The sequence below is a fragment of the Felis catus genome, chromosome D2, assembly GCF_018350175.1.
Source record: "Felis catus isolate Fca126 chromosome D2, F.catus_Fca126_mat1.0, whole genome shotgun sequence".
Lineage (NCBI taxonomy): Eukaryota > Metazoa > Chordata > Mammalia > Carnivora > Felidae > Felis > Felis catus.
The window spans coordinates 23230697-23255750 of NC_058378.1; the positions used below are offsets into that span (position 1 = coordinate 23230697).

Sequence of the window (25054 nt, forward strand, 5' to 3'; positions counted from 1 at the left end):
ATAATGTTCTGGTACAGTGCCAAAAAACAGCAACAACAAAAAGACAGAACACAAACTTAGATCCTTATATTACACCACAAAAAAGTTAAGTCAGATTACTATACATGGAAATAGTTCCAGTTTTGATGAGGAAAATATTTCCTAGATATGGCACCCAAAGCACTACTTAAAACAAAAAAATTGATATGATACATTATCAAAATTTTTAAAAATAGTCTTTGAATGACAAAAAATGAAAAGAAAGCTGTATACTTGCAGAGAGGGGGGGAAATTACATTTATGTACCTAAAGAAGAACTTGTGTCCAAATATAAATAATATAAAGAACTCTTACAAATCAATAATAAAAAATTAATTGAACAAAAAAATGGATGAAAATTTGAACAGACACTTCACTGAAGGAAAATATAGGATTAGCTAACTAGAACATAGACAGATGCTCAACATGTTTAGTCATTAGGGAAACAGAAATTAAAACTATAATATGGGGGCATCTGGGTGGCTCAGTCTGTTAACCCTCTGAATCTTGATTTCAGCTCAGGTCACAATCTCATGGTATGTGAGATGGAGCCCTCCATGCTGTCAGTGTGGAGCCTGCTTGGGGTTCTCTCTCTCCCTTTCTCTCTGCCCTGCCCCTGCTCTCTAAATAAATAAATAAATAAATAAATAAATAAATAAATAAATAAATTTTAGAAACCTACAACATGTTGCATGGAACCACAAAAGACCCTAAATAGCCAAAGTAATGTTGAAAAAGAAAATCAACGCTGGAGGCATCACAATCCTGGACTTTAGCCTGTACTCCAGTACAGACTGTAATCATAAAGACAGTATGGTATTGGCACAAAAACAGACACATAGAACAGTGGAGTAGAATAGAGAACAAGAAATGGACCCACAAATGTATGACCAACTAATCTTCAACAAAGCAGGAAAGAGTATACAATGGAAAAAAAAAAAAACAGTCTCTAGCAAATGGTGCCAGGAGAACTGGACAGCAACATGCAGAAGAATGAAACTGGACCACTTTATTACACCATACACAAAAATAAATTCAAAATGGATGAAAGGCCTAAATGTGAGACAGGAAAGCATCAAACCTAGAAGAGAAAACAGGCAACAACCTCTTTTACCTCAGGCATAGCAAATTCTTACTTGACACGTCTCTGAAGGCAAGAGAAACAAAATTAAAAATTAACTATTGGGACCTCATCAAGATAAGAAGCTTCTGCACAGCAAAAGAAACAATAAACAAAGCTAAAAGACAACCAACGGAATGGAAGAAGATATTTGCGAATGACATATTGGGTAGAGAGTTAGTATCCAAAATCTATAAAGCACTTACGAAACTCAACACCCAAAAAACCAATAATCCAATGAAGAAATGAGCAAAAGGCATGAATAGACACTTTCCAAAGAAGACATCCAGATGCTCAACATTGGCTCATCATCAGGGAAATACAAATCAAAACTACATTGAGATATCACCTCACACTGGTCAGAGTGGCTAAAATTATCAATTCAGGAAAGAACAGATGTTGGTGAGGATGGAGAAAGGGGAACTCTTTTGCACTGTTGGTGGGAATGCAAACTGGTGCAGCCACTCTGGAAAACAGTATGGAAGTTCCTCAAAAAATCAAAGATACAACTGCCCTTCAACCCAGCAATAGCACTACTAGGAATTTATCCAAAGAATATAGAGTGCTGATTCATGGGAGAACATGTACCTGAATATTTATAGCAGCACTATCAACAATAGTAAAATTATGGGAAGAGCCCAAATGTCCATCAACTGGTGAATGGATAAATAATAAGTGGGATATTTATAAAATGCAATACTACTTGGCAATGAAAAAGAATGAAATCTTGCCATTTGCAATGACATGGATGGAACTGGAGGGTATTATCCTAAGTGAAATAAGTCAGTTAGAGAAAGACAGATATCATATGTTTTCACTCATATGTGGAAGTTGAGAAACTTAGCAGAGCACTGTGGGGGAAGGAAAAAAAATAGTTACAAACAGAGAGGGGGGCAAACCATAAGAGACCTTTAAATACAGACAACAAACTGAGGATGGAAGGGGTGAAGAAAATGGGTGATGGGCATTGAGGAAGGCACTTGTTGGGATGAGCACTGGGTGCTTCATGTAAGTGATGAATCATGGAAATCTATTCCCAAAGCCAAGAGCACAATATATACGCTGCATGTTAGCTAACTTGACAATAAATTATATTTAAAAATGAAACTAAAAAGTAAATAAATAAAACCCTGTAATATGATACCACAAGAACATAACAGAATGTTTATAATCAAAATACTGAAAAAATGGTGAAAATGAGAAGAAATGGAATACAAAAATATACAGCCATTTTAGAAAACAGTTTGGTAGTTTCTTAAACAATTAAACATGTACTTAACATAAACCCAGTCATTCTACTCCTAGGTATATACTCAAGAGAAATAAAAAAAGATCTATACAAAGGATTTTAGTGTATGTTCATAGCCATCTCATTCTTAATAGCAAGATAATAGCAGTACACACATATATCAACTATTAAATGAATAAATAAAATGTGGTATATGCATGGAATACTATTTAGCAATTAAAAAGCGGCTAACTACCAATACATGAAACAGTGTGAGTGAACCCTAGAAATATTCTAGGTGAAAAAGCTACACACAAAACACTACATATTTTATGATACCTTTTACATGAAATTTCTAGAAAAGGACACTGTGCAGAAAGAAAGCATATCAGAGGTTGCCTAGGGTTCGCTGTAGGAATGAGTGAGAATTGACTCCAAACAGCTATAAGGAATCTAGATTCTGATTATGGTTACACATTAATAAATTTACTAAATATCGAACCACAGAATTAGAATAGTTGTATTTTATGGTGTGTAAAGTTAAGCTCTTAAGAAAAATTTGCAGCATCTCACAAGTCCATGTAAATTCATAACTATTAGGCAAATGAACTTAAAGTGAGCATACAGAAAGAAATTGATTTAAGTTTAAAAAATTGAATTTGAGATATTTAGCCAGGATGCAGGAAAGAGAGCTAGATATCATCGTGGTGTACACATTATTGAAGGTTTTCTCCTAAATCTGTCAGCCCAAATTATGGAATTAAATAAAAATAGAAAATAAAATGTTATAAAAATAGGTAATGCTAAGTGGGTTATAATGAAGTAGCCTCCACGTGAACATCTTTCATAAGCACATTAAATTTATTTTTCATGATCGTCTTTTTTAAGGTCAAAGGGGAAGGCTATACCCCAGTGGGAGAGGTTTAAGTCTCTCCTCTGAAGAGATGACATTTGCAGTGTCTACCCTTGCAGTACAGAAGATACTGGTGACAAAATCAAAACTCAGAAGGTGGGTTTTAAGAGGGAGAAAAAATTCTAAATTCTTTCTGAGTCTGAGTAGTGATGGAGTCGCGTGGGAGGAGACTACAGAAGGTCACTGACACCATGTAGTTATATCAAAAATAAAATGAGAGGAGCTTGGATGGTTCAGTCGGTTAAGCATCCAACTCTTGATTGCGGCTCAGGTCATGTTCTCACAGTTTATGGGATGGAGCCCAGTGCAGAGCCTGCTTAGAATTCTCTCCCTCCCTCTCTTTCTGCCCTTCTCTTGCTCATGTACTCTCTCTCTTTCTTTCAAAATAAATAAACATTTTAAAAAGTAAATAAATAAAAATAAAAATAAAACTTCAGTCTGAAACCATGAAACCTAAAAGAAAATTTAAAACAGGGGTGCCTGGGTGGTTCAGTCGGTTGTGTCTGACTTCGGGTCAGGTCATGATCTTGCGATCTGTGAGTTGAAGCCCCGTGTTGGGCTCTGTGCTGACAGCTCAGAGCCTGGAGCCTGCTTCGAATTCTGTGTCTCCCTCACTCTCTCTGCCCCTCCCCTGCTCATGCTCTGTCTCTCTCTCTCTGTCAAAAATAAATAAACATTAAAAAAATTAAAAATTTAAAACAATAACCAGGGCATACTTTATTTGATCCCTTCTCATGACATAATACAAGTTTAAAATAAGAAAAAAAAAGGTTTTTGAAATGTTCACATTAATTTGTAGGTGGCAGGAGAATTTGCCGAATTGAAATTACCTAGATTGGGATACGACTGTGTGTCCAGAATTTCTCTCACTACTTACTCACCATTTGCTCTTCAGTAACCACCTAGCACATTGCCTGGTACACACTAGATAATCAATCTACAGTTGATGAATGAATGAGTACCTCATGATTTTCAAAGTTTTTTGGGGGAATTAAGATTTTAATGACTAACCTATTGAATATTTAACATCTATTGGCAAACACTGATCTGTTAAATGCAACTTGGTGTCATTTCTGGATGGACCTAATAAACAGACCATTAAGATAGCCGAGTTAGTCATTTCTTACGTTTTCATTTTATTTTAAAAAATATTTATTTCTTTGTTTTGAGAGGGAGAGAGCACACATGCAAGCAGAAGAGGGACAGAGAGAAGGGGAGAGAGAGAACCCCAAGCAGGCTCCAGACTGATAGCATGGAGCCAGATGCAGGGCTTGGTCTCACAAACCCATGAGATCATGACTTGAGCCAAAATAAGATTCAGACACTTAACTGACTGAGCCACCCAGGTGCCCATTTCTCGCATTTTTATTATCAGCCCTACAAAACATATTCCTCCTGAATACTCCATTTCCTACCCTATATCCCTCCCATCTCCCTAGATATTTAGCATGTATGTGTTTATTTCTATACAGTTTGGCTAGTCATATTTGTATTTTTATGGCCCTGTCACTGTGCCTATATAGTTACTTATTGTTTTTATGTGCTTGGTCATGATTTTTTCATGTTTTTCTTGTAATTCCATTGTGTCATAAGTGTCCTAAAGTATCTGAAAATTTGTTATACAATGTAAAGCACTGGCTAAATGTAAGGTATTAAAGATACAAAACTGAAATCAACATTTTGAGGACAAATTGAATTCTTTTTAAAATTCTATGTGTACTTAATAAAGTATAAGAAAAATCAGTACAAATGGAATAGGAAATGATTATATACAGGTAACCTATGGTTACAGATATACTTTGTGCTATAATTGGGATATTAAGTTTACTCAATAAGTTAGTGCATTTTGCTCAGCTTTATGTTTCGTTATTTGAGAAACACAGCATAAAGTAAAGTGTAGCATTAAAAGCCAGCTTCATTGCAATTTATTTTTATAGCATAGTGCAAAACAACCCAAGCTGAAAGTACATACAGGCACTCAGACTTAAATCCCTAAAGGTAAGAAAGTAGTTCCATAAACAGATGTGATCATGGATTCTGAGTTTATTTGCTTGTGGCAAAAATAAAAGTACCAACTCAATAAGTTTTAATTTATAGGCATCTCCACCAGAAAGCCTTTGGGCACTTTGAACAAAACTGACTAAAAATAAAATTTAGTGAAAAAAAAAAAAAAAACCCTAACCTAATCTGCCCCATTCTCCACTCACACGAGGGAATATAAATTCTCACCTGGGTAGAGGAGAGATTTCCTTATGTCTTTTCTAGGTGATTTCCTGGAATGGTAGCTATGCTCTGCTCTAGAAGAGAATTTTATGACTGGGGGCATTCCTGGACATTTGAGAATATGAGAGAGGAGCTATGGATGGTGACTCTACCTCTAGGTTTTCTGATCACCACAGCCCCATAGGTTAGCTATGGTCATGCAGACATGTAGAGCCTTTCTGTTCTCACCCAAAGGAAATATTATTTGCCCATTTTCCTTAGCAGGAAGTTCATGTATATATAAACTGGGCTCGTACCTAAACCTGAACATCAGGAAATTCTATGATTGTATCACTGGTCATATGATAGACTGGAAATCCTTATATTTCTTCTGTAAATAAAAGAAGAATAGACACGTATGAGGGCCTGACCTTGCAGGCCTACTTACCTCACATTTTGTTCCTCCAGGGTCTCACTTGTGAATTCCAGTATGTCAGCAGCTGTTCCCACAAACATAAGGAGAAGTTGAGAGAGTTGGTCCCTAGTGATCCCGCCTCCAATGGGTAGAAGCCATCTTCCAATTATGAGCATTAGCAAGAATGTCTGATGGAGTCCCAAAGTCCAAACTTTTTCACATACTGTAGATAAGTTATTTACAAAAACTTTGGCCTGTGTAACAGAAATGTCATACAGAGAGAAGGACCATGAGCTACCACCTTGGAAAGTGATGCCATCTTCACCACGGCTTTCAATCCACAGTTTTTGTGGAAGGTCATTTTCATAAAAATGATTCTTCACTTACTAAAGAAAATAAAGCTCCTTTCAACTGAAGACTCTGGAGAAAAAAAGCTAAGATGGTTCTTAAAATGGGGCAGCCTTATAAGAAGTAATTTAAACCTCACACTTGCTAGTAGGATTGTAACATTTGGTATTTAAAGAGCCAATCTGATGACGTTTTAAAGATCACTTCTCATTTTACTTTCTCTGTAACAAAGTATGACACAACACATAGCAAAACTTTTTAAATACCATATTAAAATCACAAAAAAATCCTTGTATTTTTCTTTCAGAGATTTCAAGTCTGAATTTAGTAATCTGGGAATATTTTAACATGGTACAAATCTCTTGTTTTTTATTGCTCTAAAACACTGCTACATCAAATGAGAGAATGTATAATAATGTTTATTAATTACGTAAATGTAAAGAAAGAGACTAACTATAGTTACTATTTTTATTTTGAACATTTAACATAATTGAAAAATCTATAAGCTAGCAACCAAATTTTATTCTGCCTTTAATCTTGGACTCCGAGAAAAATTTACACCCCTTTCTTGTTTTCTGAATGATATCTCTTGCCCGTTTAACTTCTAAATCAGTTTTAAAATATATTACTGGCCCTCAGAGGCTATAATCTTTTAAAGACGAGGAATGTTGGTCTCCAGTGGATTGGATAGTTGATTCTGATTTATACAAGTAACTTGACTATGTTTGTGCAAATCTATTTACTCCTCTCAATTACTTACTGATGTACAGGTAAAGGCAGGATAAGACAAGGCAGGATGCTAACCTGATTGAAGCCACGCATGAAGATCAGTGATCTTGCCTTTACACACTATTTCATATTTCTTCTATGAGACTTCATATACATCTTACTCAATTCTTTTTTTTATGTTTATTTATTTTTGAGAGAGAGACAGAGTGTGAGTGGGAGAGGGGCAGAGAGAGAGGGAGACACAGAATCTGAAGCAGGCTCCAGGCTCTGAGCTGGCAGCACAGAGCCTGACGCAGGGCTTGAACTCATGAACCGCGAGATCATGACCTGAGCCAAAGTCAGACACTTAACTGACTGAGCCACCCAAGTGCCCCATACATCCTACTTAATTCTTATAGGAAGCATACTAGTGGGGTAGATATTAATACTTTCAACTGTCAGATGAAAAACTGAGATACAGAGAGATTAAGTGATTTTTTTCAAAGTGATGTCAGTCAGCTGTGATGGGAGCTTGATTTAGAATCCATAAATTAGACTGAATTAAATCTCTTAGAATCAATAATCTATCTTATTGTTGAAACCATGGCTCATTGGTACAGGCCTGGGCCTCGAGTCTCTCCCATATATCATTTCCTAATAGGCCACGGTTAGTTTGACAAATATCAGGCATGTGAAGAACAAAGAAGTAATTCTATTTTGGCTGAAAATCTTCCCTATTTTATTAATGTAAACTCCTAAAATATATACAGGACAGATCCCAATCCTTTAACTATATCATTCCTTTACCAAAAATATGTATCTCCCTTTGTGCATACATTGTCTTACCTAAGTGTTATAGGTTACTTAATGCTGCAAGTTAAATATACCTATTAATATACAGGTATATTAGATATATATGACTATTATGCATGTTAAATGTGTTTAATAAATATAAAAATACAATTGTTTTGCAAAATCCTGAGCAAACGATTAAATGATTGGCAAATTTCTTTAGGAAAGAATGAGCTGCAAGGTGTAGAGCATGTTATTCTCACCAAATGAAAAGGTGATTTGCCAGATCCTTTAAAATACAGTGGAAAAAGCTCTCACCGTCTTAATGAGATCATCTGCTCCATTAGCTTGTTCACTTGACATCAAAGTTTGATTGAAGTTTTCTTTGCTGCTGGTATTTTGTGACATCCCTTCAGATTGGCTACTGCAATGCTAAGAATTTTGTAAAAAGGCAATATGTAAAAAAAAAAAAAAACACACACAATAGGTAGAGTTCCAAGTGGCTTCAATTATCTAAGCAATTATGAGTAGATATGCGGAGTTTACACAGCATGCATAAACATTTCCAAAAATCAGATTATAGTCTTGAGATAGAAAACCACTTTTCAATTAATATGAGAGCAGACTCAACTATACATGTTTTATTTTCCCACAAGTCTATGAGGATGTAGAAGCTCCAAGTTCATTGTGCAGAGCTGTAGAATGTTTTAAGTTTTAATTTTAATTCCAATTAATACACATACAGTGTTATATTAGTTTCAGGTGTACAATATAGTGATTTAACAATTTCATACATCACCCAGTGCTCATCTCAAGTGCACTCCTTAATCCTGATCACCTATTTAACTCACCCCCACCCCCACTCCAGCTCCTCTCTGGTAACCATCAGTTTGTTCTCTATAATTGTCCGGTTTTTTTTGTTTGTTTGTTTTGTCTCTCTTTTTCCCCCCTTTGATCATTTGTTTTTTTCTTATATTCCACATATGAGTGAAATTATATGGTATTTGTCTTTCTCTGACTGGCTTATTTCACTTAGCATTATACTCTCTAGCTTTATCCATGTCATTGCAAATGGCAAGATTTCAGTCTTTTATATGGCTGAATAATATTCCATTGAATATATATACCACCTCTTCTTTATCCATTCATTTATCGATGGACACTTGGGCTGCTTCCATAATTGGGCTATTATAAATATGCTGCCATATTTATATATATATATATATATATATATATATATATATATATATATATATCCCTTTGAATTAGTGTTTTGTATTAATTGGGTAAATACCTCATAGTACAATTGCTGGATCCTAAGGTAGTTCTAGCTTTAACTTTCTGAGGAACCTTCATACTGTTTTCCACATTGGCTGCACCAGTTTGCATTCCCATCAACAGTGCACAAGGGTTCGTTTTTCTCCACATCCTCGCCAACACTGTTCTTTCTTGTGTTGTTGATTTTAGCCATTCTGACACGTGTGAGGTGATATCTCATTATAGCTCTGATTTGCATTTCCCTGATGATAAGTGGTGATGTGCATCTTTTCATGTGTCTTTTGGCCATCTGTATGTCTTCTTTGGAGAAATATCTGTTCATGACTTCTGCCCATTTTTAATTGGATTATTTGGTTTTTGGGTGTTGAGTTTTAGAAGTTTTATATATATATAAATTTATATATATATATATATATATATATATATATATATAGGATACTACATATATATTTTTTGGATACTATATATATATTTTTTGGATACTAACCCCTTCTCAAATATGTCATTTCCAAACATCTTCTCCCATTCAATAGGTTGCCTTTTAGTTTTGTTGTTTCCTTCACTGTGCTGAGCTTTTTATTTTGATGTAGTCCCAGTAGTTTATTTTTGCTTTTGTTTCCCTTGCCTCAGGAGACAAATCCCAGAAAAAAATTGCTACAGCCAATGTCAAAGATGTTAGTGCCTGTGTCCTCTTCCAGGATTTTTATGGTTTCAGGTGTCACATTTAGGTCTTTAATCCATTTTGAATTTATGTTTGCATGTGGTGTAAGAAAGTGGTCCAAGTTCATTTCTCTGCATGTTGCTGTCCAGTTTTCCCAACACCATTTGTTGAAGAGACAGTCTTTTTCCCATTGAATATTCTTTCTTGCTTTGTCAAAGATTAGTTGACCATATAGTTGTGGGTTCTTTTCTGGGCTTTCTATTCTGTTCTATTGATCTACGTGTCTGTTTTTGTGCCAGTACCATACTGTCTTGATCACTACAACTTTGTAATGCAACTTGAACTCTGGAATTGTGATGCCTCCAGCTTTGCTTTTCTTTTTTTAAGATTGCTTTGGCTATTTGAGGTCTTAGGTGGATCCAGACAAATTTTAGGATTGTTTGTTCTAGTTCTGTGAAAACTGCTGTTGGTATTTGAGAGCTGTACAATTTATGGAGTCATAGTTGGGTTTCCTTTCTTGAATCCTGGAACAATTGCAAAACAAATCAACAACCAATGACAGCATTAAAACATGTATGATCTTGGCCAAAGTGTTGATTCTACGAGTTTATTTCTTGTCCAGAAGGCTCTTTATCTAAAATACCATTTGCTTAGGTCGGTAATCCAATTACATTCAATCTTACCTGTTAAGCACTGTAACAATCAAAAGAATTATCATGTTCACCCATCAAAATATACATTTTAGTGGCAGTTTGAAAGTCAACTTAGGTTTACGAAAAATTTGACAAAGACCTAAACTAAATGTTTTCCCCCCTCACTCTTTCATTTTGTGTGTAAATTTCTGCAGGTGGACTGTGCATGATTTTTATCCAGATGCTGGGAATCTGAGGTAGAGAAAAGATTTATAAGAGAGAAAAGGGGTGGCACTTGAAAATGTAGTGGTAGCCACTGATTATTTCACACACTGTTTTAAAAAAAAAAAAGATTGAAGATTTTGTTTTAAACACCTGCAGGGCTAACATACTTTTGAAACATACACAAACAGATGCACACAGCACTGCCATCACCACCACCAGCACCACATATCCACACTCATGTATTTGGGTTTAGAGAAACTATTTTTTTTCAAATGCTAACGCTGTGAGAAGTATATTTTTCTTAATTATTTTGGATACTGCATCGATCATTAAATAAACCACTTGAAAAAGTAGAAAGAAATGTCAAGAAGCTATTTTTTTTCTAGTCTTTCCCAAAACAACTAGTGTTATGAGTGGAATGACAAGAATAATTAGGAAAAATGGCCATGTGCCATATCTCTAAAAGCAAAAATCCAGCTGTTTGCACACTATTTTTTTCTGTACAGCTAAGGCTCCAAGAAAAGATAATGAAGATAAAAAATTCAATCTTTGAACCAAGCAACAAATCCTCATTGCATAGTAGCTTTGTGAGAATCAAATAGGCAATAGGAAACAAATTTTGACCACTTTATTTGCAGGCATGAAAGCACAGTGTATATTAAAAATGGTGACCTTCATATGTTTTTTTACATCCTTATCACCAAAAATCCATAGACATATTATTTAAATAAAGTCATCTGCACTGCAGTAGCAAATAGCTTTGTAGTCCATATTAAGATATTACAACCTATCTGAGTCCCATTCCATTCTTGTAATTCTACTTACTACAAGATGATGAAATTTTCCTTTAAGTGGCAACTGCATTTGGACAGCAAAAACCAACTGGTTTGATGCCTACAACCTAACCCAACTTGTATTGTTTTTATGGTAATATTATTTACATTTCGCGTTGTATAGGTGAGTCATGTAGATGTTCTGGGTACCAACAAACCACTTTTTCATGGGCTATGTCTTAAAAACTCTTACTAGCTTCAAAAATATTCCTTTGGGTCAAACCAGACTAAAACACCTTCAAGACTAGAAACTTTTCATTGCTTTAATTTTGCTACTTCGTAAATAGACTTGAGAGTTACGGTCATAGTTGTTTTCAGCTATGTAGACCTAGCCAGATTCAGAAATGAAGGCACAGAATTGATCATTTAAGATTTGGAATCTCTTCATGAAATAGGTCAAGATGTTTTACGAATGCCAAAACACAGGTTAGAACTTTTAGGATGTAGAATACATGGAAAATGTGAAAAGAAACTAATTATTCTTTCCTGTCATGAAAAAAAGTCAGATGATTTTGATTCAAAACTCCTGTAAAACATAGAACATGTAACTGAGAAAGGCAGTGTGGGTTAACAGAGCAGGGATCAAGGCCTAGGTGCTAAGCCCCAGAATTCTTACTGATTAGCTGAGCAGGCCTTGAGAAAATTACTTAATCTTTCTGAGTCTTAGCCGTCCTCTTTTATAAAGTAGAAATATATATATATATATATATATATATATATATATATATACACCATGCCTAACTTATGGAGTTCCTGAGTTCACAAAGGAGAAAATGCATTTGAAAATACTTTCAGAAAAAAAAGGATGATATAAAGAAAAGTGGTTATTATCACAACCAAACATTTTTAAATGAATGGACTAAGAGAATTGCTGTGCCTCCCTTTTTTCTGCCATTTATTTTCCTTAGATGCAATTCCACTACTGTTTTGTCTCTCTTTCTCTTACTTTTTTCTACTTCCATCTCTGCCCACTCTGCCCAACTCAATCTTTAGGCATTCATTTTAGTTTTTAGTGTCAAAATGAGTCAAATCCATTACTACTAAAGGTCCAATTTCTTTTGTAGTATGAAAATTAGAGAGGTACTGCCTGGGGCTCAAAAATCTTTTTTTTTTTATTAAAAAGATAGCTTTTGGTTGCATGCTATTTGTTGTAATGGGATTTGACCTGTATATCAATTAACTGTGCAATGCATTTATATTATAAAAGCGTTTGGGGAAATGAATTGTTATTGTGGATGATAGTCATGTTATAGAATTGGATGTGAAGGAAAGAAATGATTCAAATCACCAGAGCTTATTTCCATAACCCTGAAAGTTGTAAGTAGTAAGGAAATTGAAACAGTCCCCTAACTCCTCATGGTACAGTTTTAAAAACCATGATAACTTGAACCAGTCTATCTATTGTTACAAAAATATTTTTGCCACAGACATAGAGATAGCCTATGACTTTAATACTTTTTAAATAGGAGATTTAAGGCAGATAAATGTTTTCTTTATGCCTGTTTTATTGGTATGTGCTTGTGGAATTCTTCAAAAATAGTCCATAGAGTTAAATCCCCCTGTGTGTACCTAAAATTTGGAACATTTTCCAGATGCAGTTTGAATATCTGAAACATACACAAGAGGCTTAACTTTACTATAAAATGATTGACTGTAGGAAAGAAATCTGTATAGGGGCAAAGTCTTATCTTGACTAAAGCATTTTATCAGTAAAGGTACTAAAATTATACCATAGCTAAAGTTCATCTGTAACCTAGTTCCTTTATCCACGCTCTGAAGATGTGAAGTGTGGTCTGGAATCTGATGGGATCTGCCATCCACAGTATGGAGCCTTAATAACAACAGATTGTGAGACTATTCCAGAGCCTGAGACTTAGGATTGCCCATGTGAGAAGCAACTCGCTTAGCAGCTCTTTCTTTATATATAGATTAGGGACTCTTATTGGAAACCACTGTTTATTTTTTAAATCAGTGTGGTCCTCATACATATAGTCCACCTTTCCCAATGGTGGGTGCCATACTCCTCTCCTTTACCCTGAGTGTCTGGCTCCAGAATAGAATTCCTATTTCACTAAAACAGATCATAGGACTTTAGGACTCTCAAAAGGGAATCTTTTGTAATCTGTAAGGCCTAAATTTTAAGATAGACTATTTCAAATAGACCCTCCAAGTTTGACTGTATTTACATAGCAGGGTATAGACAATGGGTTTCTATTTTGTTTTTGCTATTTTAAAAAATATTTCAGAGGATGCTGGATTATTGAGCCCTGCCCATTCTTGGTACAATATAGAAACTCATTAAATCTGTAAAGTTTAAAACCAAATTTTTACACACAGCCTGCCCCCCATATAAACTCTAGCATATTCGGAGGTTAGGGGATGCTTAGGAACAAGATCTCTAACATAAATTGTTAATTAATTATGTAATTTTAAATCTTAAACAAATGTAACATTTTTATTGGTTTTGACAGATTGTGAATTCACTTTCTTTTGCTAATGGCCTCTTACTTATTCAATTCTTGATAACTCCAATTCCTCTGAGACATGCATTTCTGAAACAAATTGGATTATAGTATGAAAGTAGTTTATTGATGAATTTTCCACTTTCCTACTTTCCAAAAGGCCATACCTGGGTCTCATGGTGCATTTCAAGAAGCCATAATGATGGAACAATGCTAATCAGATATATAAATATGGCTGGTGAAAACCTGTGGAAGAAGAGAAAAAGATAGTTTAGTTTTTACAAAAAAAAATTTAAAGAAAACAAAACAAATGCACATACCCTGATCACATCCAGTCAATCCTCTTTATCTCAAGTGTTCATTTCAATGGGGAAAAAAGCATTATGTGATTTCTGCCATATGGATTATAGAGAAACAAAGTAACTGCAAAAGGCACTAGCAGCTGTCATTCTCACTGAATTTCTAATCCAATTAATAGAAGTTAATTTTAATATGGTTTAATGGGACACTGCCAACTAGTTGCAGGCACAAAACTGGATATTTTGTGTTTAATATGTTTTACAGATAGCAAATACAGCAACAGTAAATCTTCTTGGATTTCTCAGCATTGCAATTTCAGGAAAATTGGCTGCATTTTTTAATATTAACCTAGAATTCTGAAAGCTCAAATAGTAACATCCTGCTAGAACACAAAAATCAGATGATAATGAATAGGAATGAGCAAAATCTACTGACTGTATCTGCTAAGCCTAGTGAAAATAAAAATGCAAACAAACAACAACACATGAAGTGCTTGGTATTTTTTTAAAGCTATCTACATTCATTATTTCTGGCTCAAAATTCAGAGGGCAGTTCAAATAGTGGGCCTTTATAATCAAAAATAATCAGTTTCAAATATCAGTTTTGCCAGTGACTCTCAGTTTGCTTCCTAATCCACAAAATGGGGACAGTCACTGTATTAGTCATCTTGGACTGCCATACCAACATACCACAGATTGGGTAGTTTAAACAACAGAAACTTATATTCTCACAGTTCTGGAGGTTGGTAGTCTAAGATTGGGGTTCAAAGATGATTGGGGTTTGGTGATGTCTCTCTTCCTTGTTTTTAGAAGACACCTTCTTGCTGTGTCTTCACACGGCCTTTCCTCGGGGCACATGCACTTCACAAGGAGAGAAAGAGAGATCTCTCTTCTCCTCTTAAAAGTCTATCAATCTTATTGGCTTAAGATCTTACCCTTATGACCTCATTTCCTAAAACCTCTGTCTCAAAATAGAGTCACATTGGGGGTTAGGGTTTCAACATATGAATTTATGGGAAACAGAATTCAGTCCATAGTGGTCATATTTATCCCACAGAGGTCTTTATTATACTTTCTGTAAAGAATGCCTAGCAGAGGTAGGCACATCATAACAGGTAATTACTATTAATATTTTTATAAAACATTATACAATGAAAATGTGTCCTTAGAACTTTGAAATAAGAGAAAAATAGCATACTTTCCAAATTTATTTCTTCAAATTGCACTTCATTTTAGATTGGACTATTGCTTTATAGACCATCTCAAAGTCAAAATTGTAAGCTAATATAATTTTATTAAAATACTTATAGTATATGCATGTAGTGGTTTAAAATGACCTAAAAATTAGAAATGCTAATTCCTCAATAAATACAATTATTCAAGATGAATTGGTATTAAAACCATATTATTATAACCCAGGAGAGAAAAGTGACCAGACCTAAGTGGAAGAAAACATCTAGAATGGACTTTTTAAAGAAAGGCTCTTAACCCTTTCACTAATATTGCCTTTTAACTTCTGGGGAGAAGAGAGAAAGGACAAAAGAAAGCGAATTCTTTAAAAATCAGTATTTAATATAGAAATTCCTCCATCTTTGATTTCCTGCAAAGAACCAATTTTGAAACAAAGGTTATAGGTCATGATATTATTGAAATCTTGGCAGATGGCTGGGCAATGGAGAGAGAGCAAAAGCCCCATGGTTGAACATCCGCCTAAAAAAAGGGGGGGGGATTAATTCCTTGACCTTACATATCAAGGGAAACATCAGGAGAGAGTATTTCCTTTGTGTGACTAAGAAAGGAAATGATTTCCAGTCGCAAGGACATTTGGAATATGTAAATGTTTGTTCTGCTATGTCAAATGTCCACTGGACTGCAGTTTTCTTGACTCTCTTGGGATTAATTTTGAGATTGACTCCCCTAACAATGCCATTACAATAATATCTAAGGAAACTCTGGACTGAACATATGATAGCTCTTAAACAAGGTTAAACAGATAACAACTCTTAACATCTTCTATGCATGAGGCTTATTTCTATAATTGAAAAATAAAATACTATCCCATTTCAAGATACTTCCTCTAATTAGGAATCTGGTTATATCAAAACACCAAAACTAAAAACTTCAAGATCCAAGATTTTCTATGTTGCCTGCCACAGAAAATCTAAATTCTGTAATCTGATATTCAAAGCTTCGATATTCTAGTCTTTCCACTTCCCTTTTCTCGTCCTGTGTCATAGCCCCAAAACAAAATAAAATGTTTTCTCTAAAGTTCCCCTCACTTCAGTTCATCTTCACAGACTTTTTTGACATAAGTGAAAAGGAGGTAGAAAGAAGCAATCGCACCGAAAGCCCAAGAATTTATCCTATTCAACTCAGTCCATAGCCTTTTCCTCACATGTCCCATCCTCTTAACCCTACACCTGAGAGGATTTGCTGGAATTTCAGGAAGCTTCCAGGTAGAGTTATTGATGAAATGCACAGCACCCCAAGGTAAATAATAGCAAAGCAGCATCAGGAGGTCCCTTCTCTCCTTCCTCTCCTTCTAATTCCCTGTAGCAGGCAGTGGTCATTGTACAGCTGAAATTAAATTAAAACAACAGCAAAACTTATGGAGAAAATAGAAGTCTCAATGATCTAGGGAAGTGTTAAAATGTGTCTAAATATATTGTATTTTGGATATGAGGATTACATTTTAGCCATATATAGAACAAAGTGTTCCATGCTCTGTTAGCTTGATTAATCTGAGAAGAGAGGTTCTGAAATGGTTTTAGAGCAAATGTCCTCCCAAATTATGACTGCCTGCTATGGAATGCTGTCCTCTTACATCTCTACCCATCAACATCCTACCTGTATTTCAGAAGCATAGCAGGAATTAATCTTAGCTTATATTTCTCCCGTGACCCAACATATTCTCCCCTATTTCATGGTTATGTGTATATAAGCCTTAGCTTTCCTAATAAAGGCTCCTTGAAGGGAGATTTTTGAGTCTTCTATATATTTATGTCCCTTCCCTCTTCTCATTCATCTTTTCCTCTTCTCAGTGGTATCAGGTGTCTTACTAAGTCTTTAATAAATGCTTACTAAGCACATCCTTAAATGTTTAATCTGTGAATTTATGAATAATGGGAGGACTAAGCAAATGGAGGGAATGAAGGGTACTAGCATCTACCTGACTTTTATTCCCATTCCATGAGATCTAGTATGCTCCCAGAGTGTGTCCCTTGAGGAATTATTACACTGCAGTAGAAATTTCACAAACCTAGGAGACCCAAATTTGAATCTTGTCTCTTCCAGGGTAGTGGAATTCACTACCTTCCCTGTGACTCAGTGTCCTCATCTATAAAATGGAGACCATAACACCCACCTCCTAGGATGGGTGTGAGGATTAAATGAGGCAGTGTGTGCCACGGGCCTGATGCTTAATACATGTGAGCTACTCCCCTGTCTAGGCTCCGTTCTACAAGTAAACTCACAGCTACATAACTGGTACCTACCCAGAGGGCACCAGTTCGGAAGACTGTTTCTTCAACCAACTCACAATCAATCCTATTTTCAAACTATAATTCCCCAAACTAAAGCTATTTAAGACATCTTGAATCAAAGGAAATTTGTGCTGCTGAGGACAAACTCCATATTCGATGTTATGGCAATTACTGTTATACAGTTGTGGTTTGCATGGGCCATTTGCCCATGATGACCTACAGAATGTTGCACGGTCAGGACCCGGCCTAACTCTTGGGCTTTGTTGCTTGCCATTTTTCCTCACTGTGCTCCTATAACATTGCTTTTTATTCATTTCTGGAGAAAACCTATGTGTCTTCCTAACTCAGGCCTTCACACATGTATTTCTCTCCCTTGAAATATCTCTTTATCCCACCCACTTTTCACCCGTGTATCTCCTTTTCATAGCTCATGTCAGGTATATGGAACTCTACAGAAAAACTTTTCTTGTCCCTCCAGTCTCAATTAGATTTCCTTGTCATGCTTGTCTATAGCACTCTTCACTTTTACCTTATAGGTCCTCAATATTTATAACTGTATGTGTGTGCATGTGTATGTGCATGTTTCCCATCAGTTGTCTCCTGGCAATTGTAGGTAGTATAAGCACAAAAAGTGTGAGTGCATCGTTATACCCTCAGGTCCTCCCACAGTACCTGGCCCAAGGTGGGTTACCCATAAATATTTATTGATTTGATCAGGCCTTGGTTGATTTTTCTGTTTTCTATTTTCTTGACAATCTGTTGCTGGTTTAGCTAGAAATTTCCTCTTAAAATATCATCATAAATGGAATCTTATCAGAAGTTTTACTGAAGAAATTAATTATTCTGTTTTTATATGAATATAATATTGTTTTGCTACTATGAAAGATTTAATATTTCAAGGTGACACTCTAACCACTACTTATTAGTTAGAAGGTTTGCTATATTCTTGATCATGCATTGTCAGTGTAATTCACCTTTGGAACCAAGGAGAATCTGAACTCTAAAAATTAAAAACTAGACCCGACCCCACCTTTTTCTATGTAATTAATCAAATTGTGTGCCTTTTCTTAGGAGCTACCAAATAATTTTACTCCAGTCTTTATGTCTTAATGGCATCAGAAGTAAGTCAATGCCAAGTATTTTGTACGAAGTCTAATACCATAGAAGGATCTAGCCAACCCAGAAATAACTTAAATCAGGTTTCTGGATACTTGTTTTTAAATATAAGATACACTATTTATTCACAAACTAACAAAAACTGATAAACTTATGATCAAATTCAGAAGATATGTCCAAGAGGGAGATTTTTATAAAATGTGTACTACCCCATTACTAATCCACTATCTGCCCTTAGAGACTCAGCTTTACTATAATACCAATTCCTACTACTCTGTCAGAATACAGAATGTGTGCAACATTAATACTTTAGTGACAAATTATTTGAATTAGCTATTTTTTTAAATTAATATATTCCTAAAGATATTCTTTTTTCTCCACAGAAGTTTGGTATTTTAGTTTTGGTTTTGAAACTTCAGGGTTTATTCACCCTATCAGTTCTCATTAAAGTACATGGCAGGAGTATCACCTATCTTGAAGGTTTTTTTTTTCCTCTATTTGTTTATGTACTCATTTGTTTACCAAGTAGAGATGTTTATTTCCTACATGCTAGACACTTCCCTGAGCTGTTAAAGGTCTATCCTCATTTTTTTTCAGTTCGTTTCATCCAAAAATATTATTTATCATAAAAAGTTGTCATTTCAACAAATGTGTGTCATTTTTTCACAAAATGATTATTTCATGACATTTAACAATTTGGCCCTACAAAGGGATCTTATTTACCTTAGTTCACCATTAGTCTAAAATCAGGATTCCATTTTATTTTTTCTAAAAATGAGTTAGTGCTTCCTTATTGAGAAAGTAAGATTCATTCATCTCAGAAGCATATCACAATATAAATAAGCAAATAGAAAAATTAACTATCCTATTGCCTACGACCCTGTTTAGCTTTCCTCTCTGAAAACAATGAGGATTCTAGTCTTCTAATCATACACATGAATCAGAAAATAGATAATATTTAAGTGAAGCAAAATAATGTTCCAAGATTACTTCAATGTGGATCATGATTTTACTTGTATCTCATTCTTCAGTATTCCCTACTCTACAAAGGTGGATTGGAGTTGTAAGGATACTAGTTTCACAATCTCACGTTCAACTGCCTTGAGTATCCTCAATAAAATTTCCAGGGCATTTTATGATAATAGGCCTAATTTCATGGAAATCAAGAAACTGGGTCAAGATACCCTTTCACAAGCCCCCAAAGGGTATCTCACAGTTTAAGGATTGTCTGCCCTCTTTCACGCAGACTGCTTTCTCCAAGTGGGCCTTAACATCCACGATTTCCCTCTGGGCTGCTCATCAAGGGCTTTATGTCAATACAGAGCAGGAAAGAGTGGCCAATATGACAGCCTCAGCATACACCTCCAAATGTGCCCAATGCTCTTGCAGACCACTGAAACTCTGAACACTTGGGAAGTCACTAGTTCAATTCCAGCCCCCACCCTTTTGTTGGCCTTCTTAACTAGCTTACCATAACCTCACAATCACCTCCCTCCCAGAGCCCTTTGCCTGTGCCCGCCCACTAGGGAGGGGAGGAGGCCAAAACTAACTGGGCATTTACTCATGAGACCTGCCCCTAAAAGGAAAAATTTAACAAGGAGTGTGCGTGTTTTAATAGGTGCCAAAATCAGATGATGGGTTTGTCTGTCTGATCTTATGAGAGAGCGGACTAAGCACAAGAACAGAGAGCCTGGGAGGAATTTCATAAGGGCTGGAAATACCCCCTGCAGTGGAACCATTCTTCATACCTCAAAAGCCCTTTAAAAAATGCCCACTTTTAGACTTTGCAAAGAGAATACCTCCAAAGGTGAATATTAGGGCTCTTAATTGTAATTTTCATTGATTGCTGCTGCCGGTTGTTTTTTTTTTTTTAAATAAAGTCATATTCCCAAATTATGATATAAGCTGGCAGCAAAATTAGTACTATATACTTCACTTAAAATTTTCCAAAAGGATACCTAAAGCAAGAACAAGCTTTATTAAAATTGGAGTCGCTCACGTTCAAAACTCAGCAGTGTGCTTTAGGACGACTAAACAAAATCTGCATCAATTTTAGGATCTATGTATTATTTTTCTCATGGAAAATTTCCGAGGCAAAGAAAATCATGGCATCTTCTTAAATGAATTGGTTCCAACTAAAACCCTGCCATCATGATATTGCTTCCACCTGAAAAGCCCTTCTCTCTTCTCTACACTCTTGTTAAAACCCCAGCTACTACAGAAACTCGTACATAAATCACTTACCTGAGAAATTTTCCTTGTCTAACAAGCCTACTGTACTGATCATATCTTTATTCTGCAGACATTCTGCAGTCTTGGGCTTAATTCGTGGAAAATTATTTTGTTCTCAGAGTGTTGTTTTCTCCTGTTCCCATATAACTGCCTCTATTTTATATTCCTTCAAAAACATCATTATAGCACTTAGTACAATAAATGATTGTTTAATGATTAAGTGAACTTAAATGTTAATGACTACAGGAATTTTAATGGTCTCTGAGAGGATAAAATGCATGATGGATGGTATTTATGTAATGCTTTAACTTATTTCATTCTATAAAAGACAGTGGTATTTATTTCTGGTCTGTAGAAGAGATTGTTTTTTACTTTGGGACCCAAAATAAAGGCACTCGAGATTTTTCCTCCTCTTCTGTTTTGTTTTACATCCTATTTTGGTTTTACAAGTATGTCTGCTTGTGCAAGTATGTCTCTGAGACATGTCCATGTGTAGTCTGGACTTTCCCAAAGTCTGCACTAGGCAAAATCATCCCAGTGCTCATTTTCAGGTCCCCCAGAATTTTGCCAACCCAAGTTTGAAAAATAGAAAAATACTTTGACCCTTTCTTTGCTATCGGGAATCCTTGATCCTAAAAATTTATGTAGTTGTATTTTCCACAGAGAAAACCCAATCAGATGTTGAATGCAGAGCACAAGAAATAGGCTGATGGAGTTCAGTGCTGGGATGGAGACTCCTTCTCTGAGGTTTTGCTTCCTCCTTTGCCAGGAGAAGCGAGAATAATAACTCTGGGGTTATGGTGAGGACCAAATCAAGTAATGTGGACAATGTGAATTCTTGGCTCAGTAAATGTGAGGACTCAGTGTATGCTAGGAATTGTTTTTGTGATCTTTTTATAACTAGTTGCGACCTTACATAAGTGATGGAGTCTTGCTGTGCAGCAGTATCCTCATCATAAAATGGGAATGAAGATTAAAACTAACTCATGGGGCACCTGGATGGCTCAGATGGTGAGGGACCTCAACTCAGGTCATGATGTCACAGTTTATAAGTTCAAGACCAGGATCAGGCTCGCTGCTGTCAGCGCAGAGCCCGGTTTGGATCCTCTGTCCCCCCTCCCTCTGCCTCTGTCCCACTTGCGCTCTCTACCTCTCAAAAATAAATAAACCTTAAGAAACTTGAAAAAAAAAGATAAAAACTAACTCATAGGGTTATTGCGAGGATTCCCAGAGATAATGGATGTAAAGCAGGCTTGCAGTATTGTTAGTACTCAGTAATTGATAACTGTTTCCACCCCCATTATCACCATCACTGTCCCCTTCATCATCATACTCATCACTACTGTTAACGCACTGTCAGAAAATGGCACAGCCAATTTATCAGGAAGCTATTCGAGGTGGATTAAAACAGGTGTGTGAGATAGGAGGCTAATTCAGGGAAATAAGAAAGCAAAGGAATACTGAAGGACCCAACAAGGGCTGGCAACTGCCCTGATGGTAGAGAGGACTTTTTCCCCCCTAAGGAATATTAATTGTTATTCTGATAAGTGCACAACATTGTTAGCTGTATGCCAGCTGGCTCTGTGAGGTCAGACAAATCGAGGATAAAATATAATACCCCTTCCTAAACAACTACTGTGGATTCATACTCAGAGAAAAGAAACAAAATCAGGCGGCGCCTGAGTGGCTTTTGTCCGTTATGCATCAGACTTCAGCTCAGGGCATGATCTCACAGTCCATGAGTTCGAGTCTCGTATGAGGCTCTGTGCTGACAGCTCAGAGCCTGGAGCCTGCTTGGGATTTTGTGTCTCCCTCTCTCTTTCTGCCCCTCTCCCGCTCGTTCTCTGCCTCTCAAAAATAAATATTTTAAAAAATTTATAAAATCAGTCCCCACACTAGCATTTTATACCAACAATCTGTATGTCCTTAATATTATTTCCATGTGACTTTCAAAGAACACTTTTTGATACTTGCATATAAAAACCCTATTTTATTTCAAAACAAAACACTGATTTTTTTTTAACAGAATAATGTAGATACCCTAGATCTAACTCTTCTGATAACAGTCCTTCAGAGGACCTTCTGGAGTAGTGAGGGATGTGCACGTGAGGCGGATAAACCTTGATGGAAAAGTGAATGTTCCACTGTTGGAAAAGAAGTTAAACTATTCAGATTTGTCCTGATGCTGAATGCAAATAATGGCACTACCATGAGAAAGGGAAGTGCATGGAATTTAGAAGTAAAGATATATTTATACTGACTCACGAGAGCTGCCCACACCAATTTGCACTTTGCTTCTCTTCCTGTCAAGTACAAGAAGTTACAAAATATTATAACCATAATTTTCAGTTCTAAATGTCTCAGTTGAACATACTCATCGAAAAAGCATGGACATTACTTAATGGTTCAGTTTCCTGGGGGTCCCATTCTTTTAGAATTATTATTAATTATGCAGACACAATTATTGCTTTCGTCCCAAGTCCATTGTGAAATAAAAGAAGAAAATACGACTTTTTTTGGGAGTGAAGCACAGTACTAATTCAAGTGAGGGTAAGACTCTTCTTAAGCTATGACTCAGATCACTAAAAACAAAGTCATTTGCTGCTAACATTCAATGTGTGCCTCCAAAAACATGCAAATTTAAGTCATCCTCGTGCATTGGGCTCAAGGTTCAGGATATAAAACACATACACACAAACACATGTGAAGACAAGTATTATAAAACTGTACACACACTGCGGACAGGGTGGATAAACCCAGTGCACTGTCGGAAGTGTTACTAGAATAACTGAAAAGCTAAAGAGAGGTTTCAGGAAATCGGGACAGTAAGTGCAAACAATAAAAGAAATAGTCTATCTGCAGGGAGAATGTCCAGTGTGCAAGTTGGTCATATGGAAATCACAGGGTCTGCTTCTAAACCCTTTTATTTCATCCTCTCTGATAGCCAAAAAGATGAGCAGGAGAAGAATGCTTTTATTTCCCAACTTTCTCGCTGGCATTTTTGTAAACAATTTGTCGAACACTACAGAATTACATCAGACAAAGAATTTCTCCTACACTACCCAAGACTCCTTCAAGATCAGGCTTCATGTGGCATCTGTCAAGTCTAGGTTTCCATCTCTGCTGTTGAACCTTCCAAATACAATTGAGTATTCAAAACAGATTTCATTCAGCTTTTGTTTTTTTGTTTTTTGTTTTTGTTTTTTACAAAACTGGTTTGAATTTGAAATCAGTTTAGGATAGAATCCCTTCTGATTCTTAATTCGTCTTTCCTATTTTGAGTTCGGAGATACCCAGATATTTGCTAACACATGATGCTTCAAATAAGATATGGTAACAGTATAAAATCCAGAAGGAATTTTTCTGTGTTGGCAAAGGACATGGGGAAGAGTAGAGATAAGGAAGAGTAGAAAAGAAAGCCAGTTTTATTTGTCTTCTGGGGGTGTGTCAGAAATGTCCCAGGGCACACTTAACTCTTCCCTCTCTCTTTTGTGTTTCCCTGGCTCTTCCCACACTGGCTTTTCCTCCTAACAGACTCAGCTCAGATGCTGCCTCCCCAGTGAGGCTCTGACCACCCACTGGAATCTTCCCCTGCTGCTTCATCCATCTGGAACTCCTGCCACTCAAGCCTCCAGAGTTCTGATCACTCATTTGTTACTTACTAGCTCACTTGTTTATTATTTACTTCTTTATTTTCTGAGTCCCCTGACCAAATGTGAGTTCCCTCCAGGCAGGATTTCACCCATTTTATTCACTTCCATATTCCTGACACTCAATGTCTAACACATATTGGCTGCTTCAGGTATTTTTGTTGAATCGAGAATGATAAGGCTGTGTGCTTCCTCCGGAGAAATCTGCTCAAGTCTCCCTACACTCACCTCCCTCAGGACATCCTTTACCTACACAGCCTTTGCATTCCTGTCTCTTACCCATTTTTCCTGATCCAGCTCAAATGCCATGACATCGCTTGTCTCTACCCACCCCATCCCCAGTACACTTCGTCACATCTTTTCTCCTCTAAACTGTTGGACTCTTAATACCTCTGCTCCTTCAGTTGATTTCACAGCTCTGTGCCTCAGTCTCCTCATCT

General features: G+C 36.2%; 1 protein-coding gene across 2 annotated transcripts in view; it reads right to left on the bottom strand.

Annotated features, from left to right (window-relative positions):
- The window catches only part of TMEM26 (transmembrane protein 26), a 48534-nt gene that overhangs the window by 18094 nt on the left and 5386 nt on the right, over positions 1-25054 (bottom strand). For both annotated transcript variants that reach the window (XM_023240480.2, XM_003993964.6), the window contains exons 2-4: positions 14003-14081; positions 8063-8176; positions 5930-6150 (exon numbers count right to left, since the gene is read on the bottom strand). In XM_023240480.2, coding sequence (XP_023096248.1) covers positions 5930-6150; positions 8063-8176; positions 14003-14081 — 414 coding nt within the window. The remainder of the gene's footprint in view (positions 1-5929; positions 6151-8062; positions 8177-14002; positions 14082-25054) is intronic.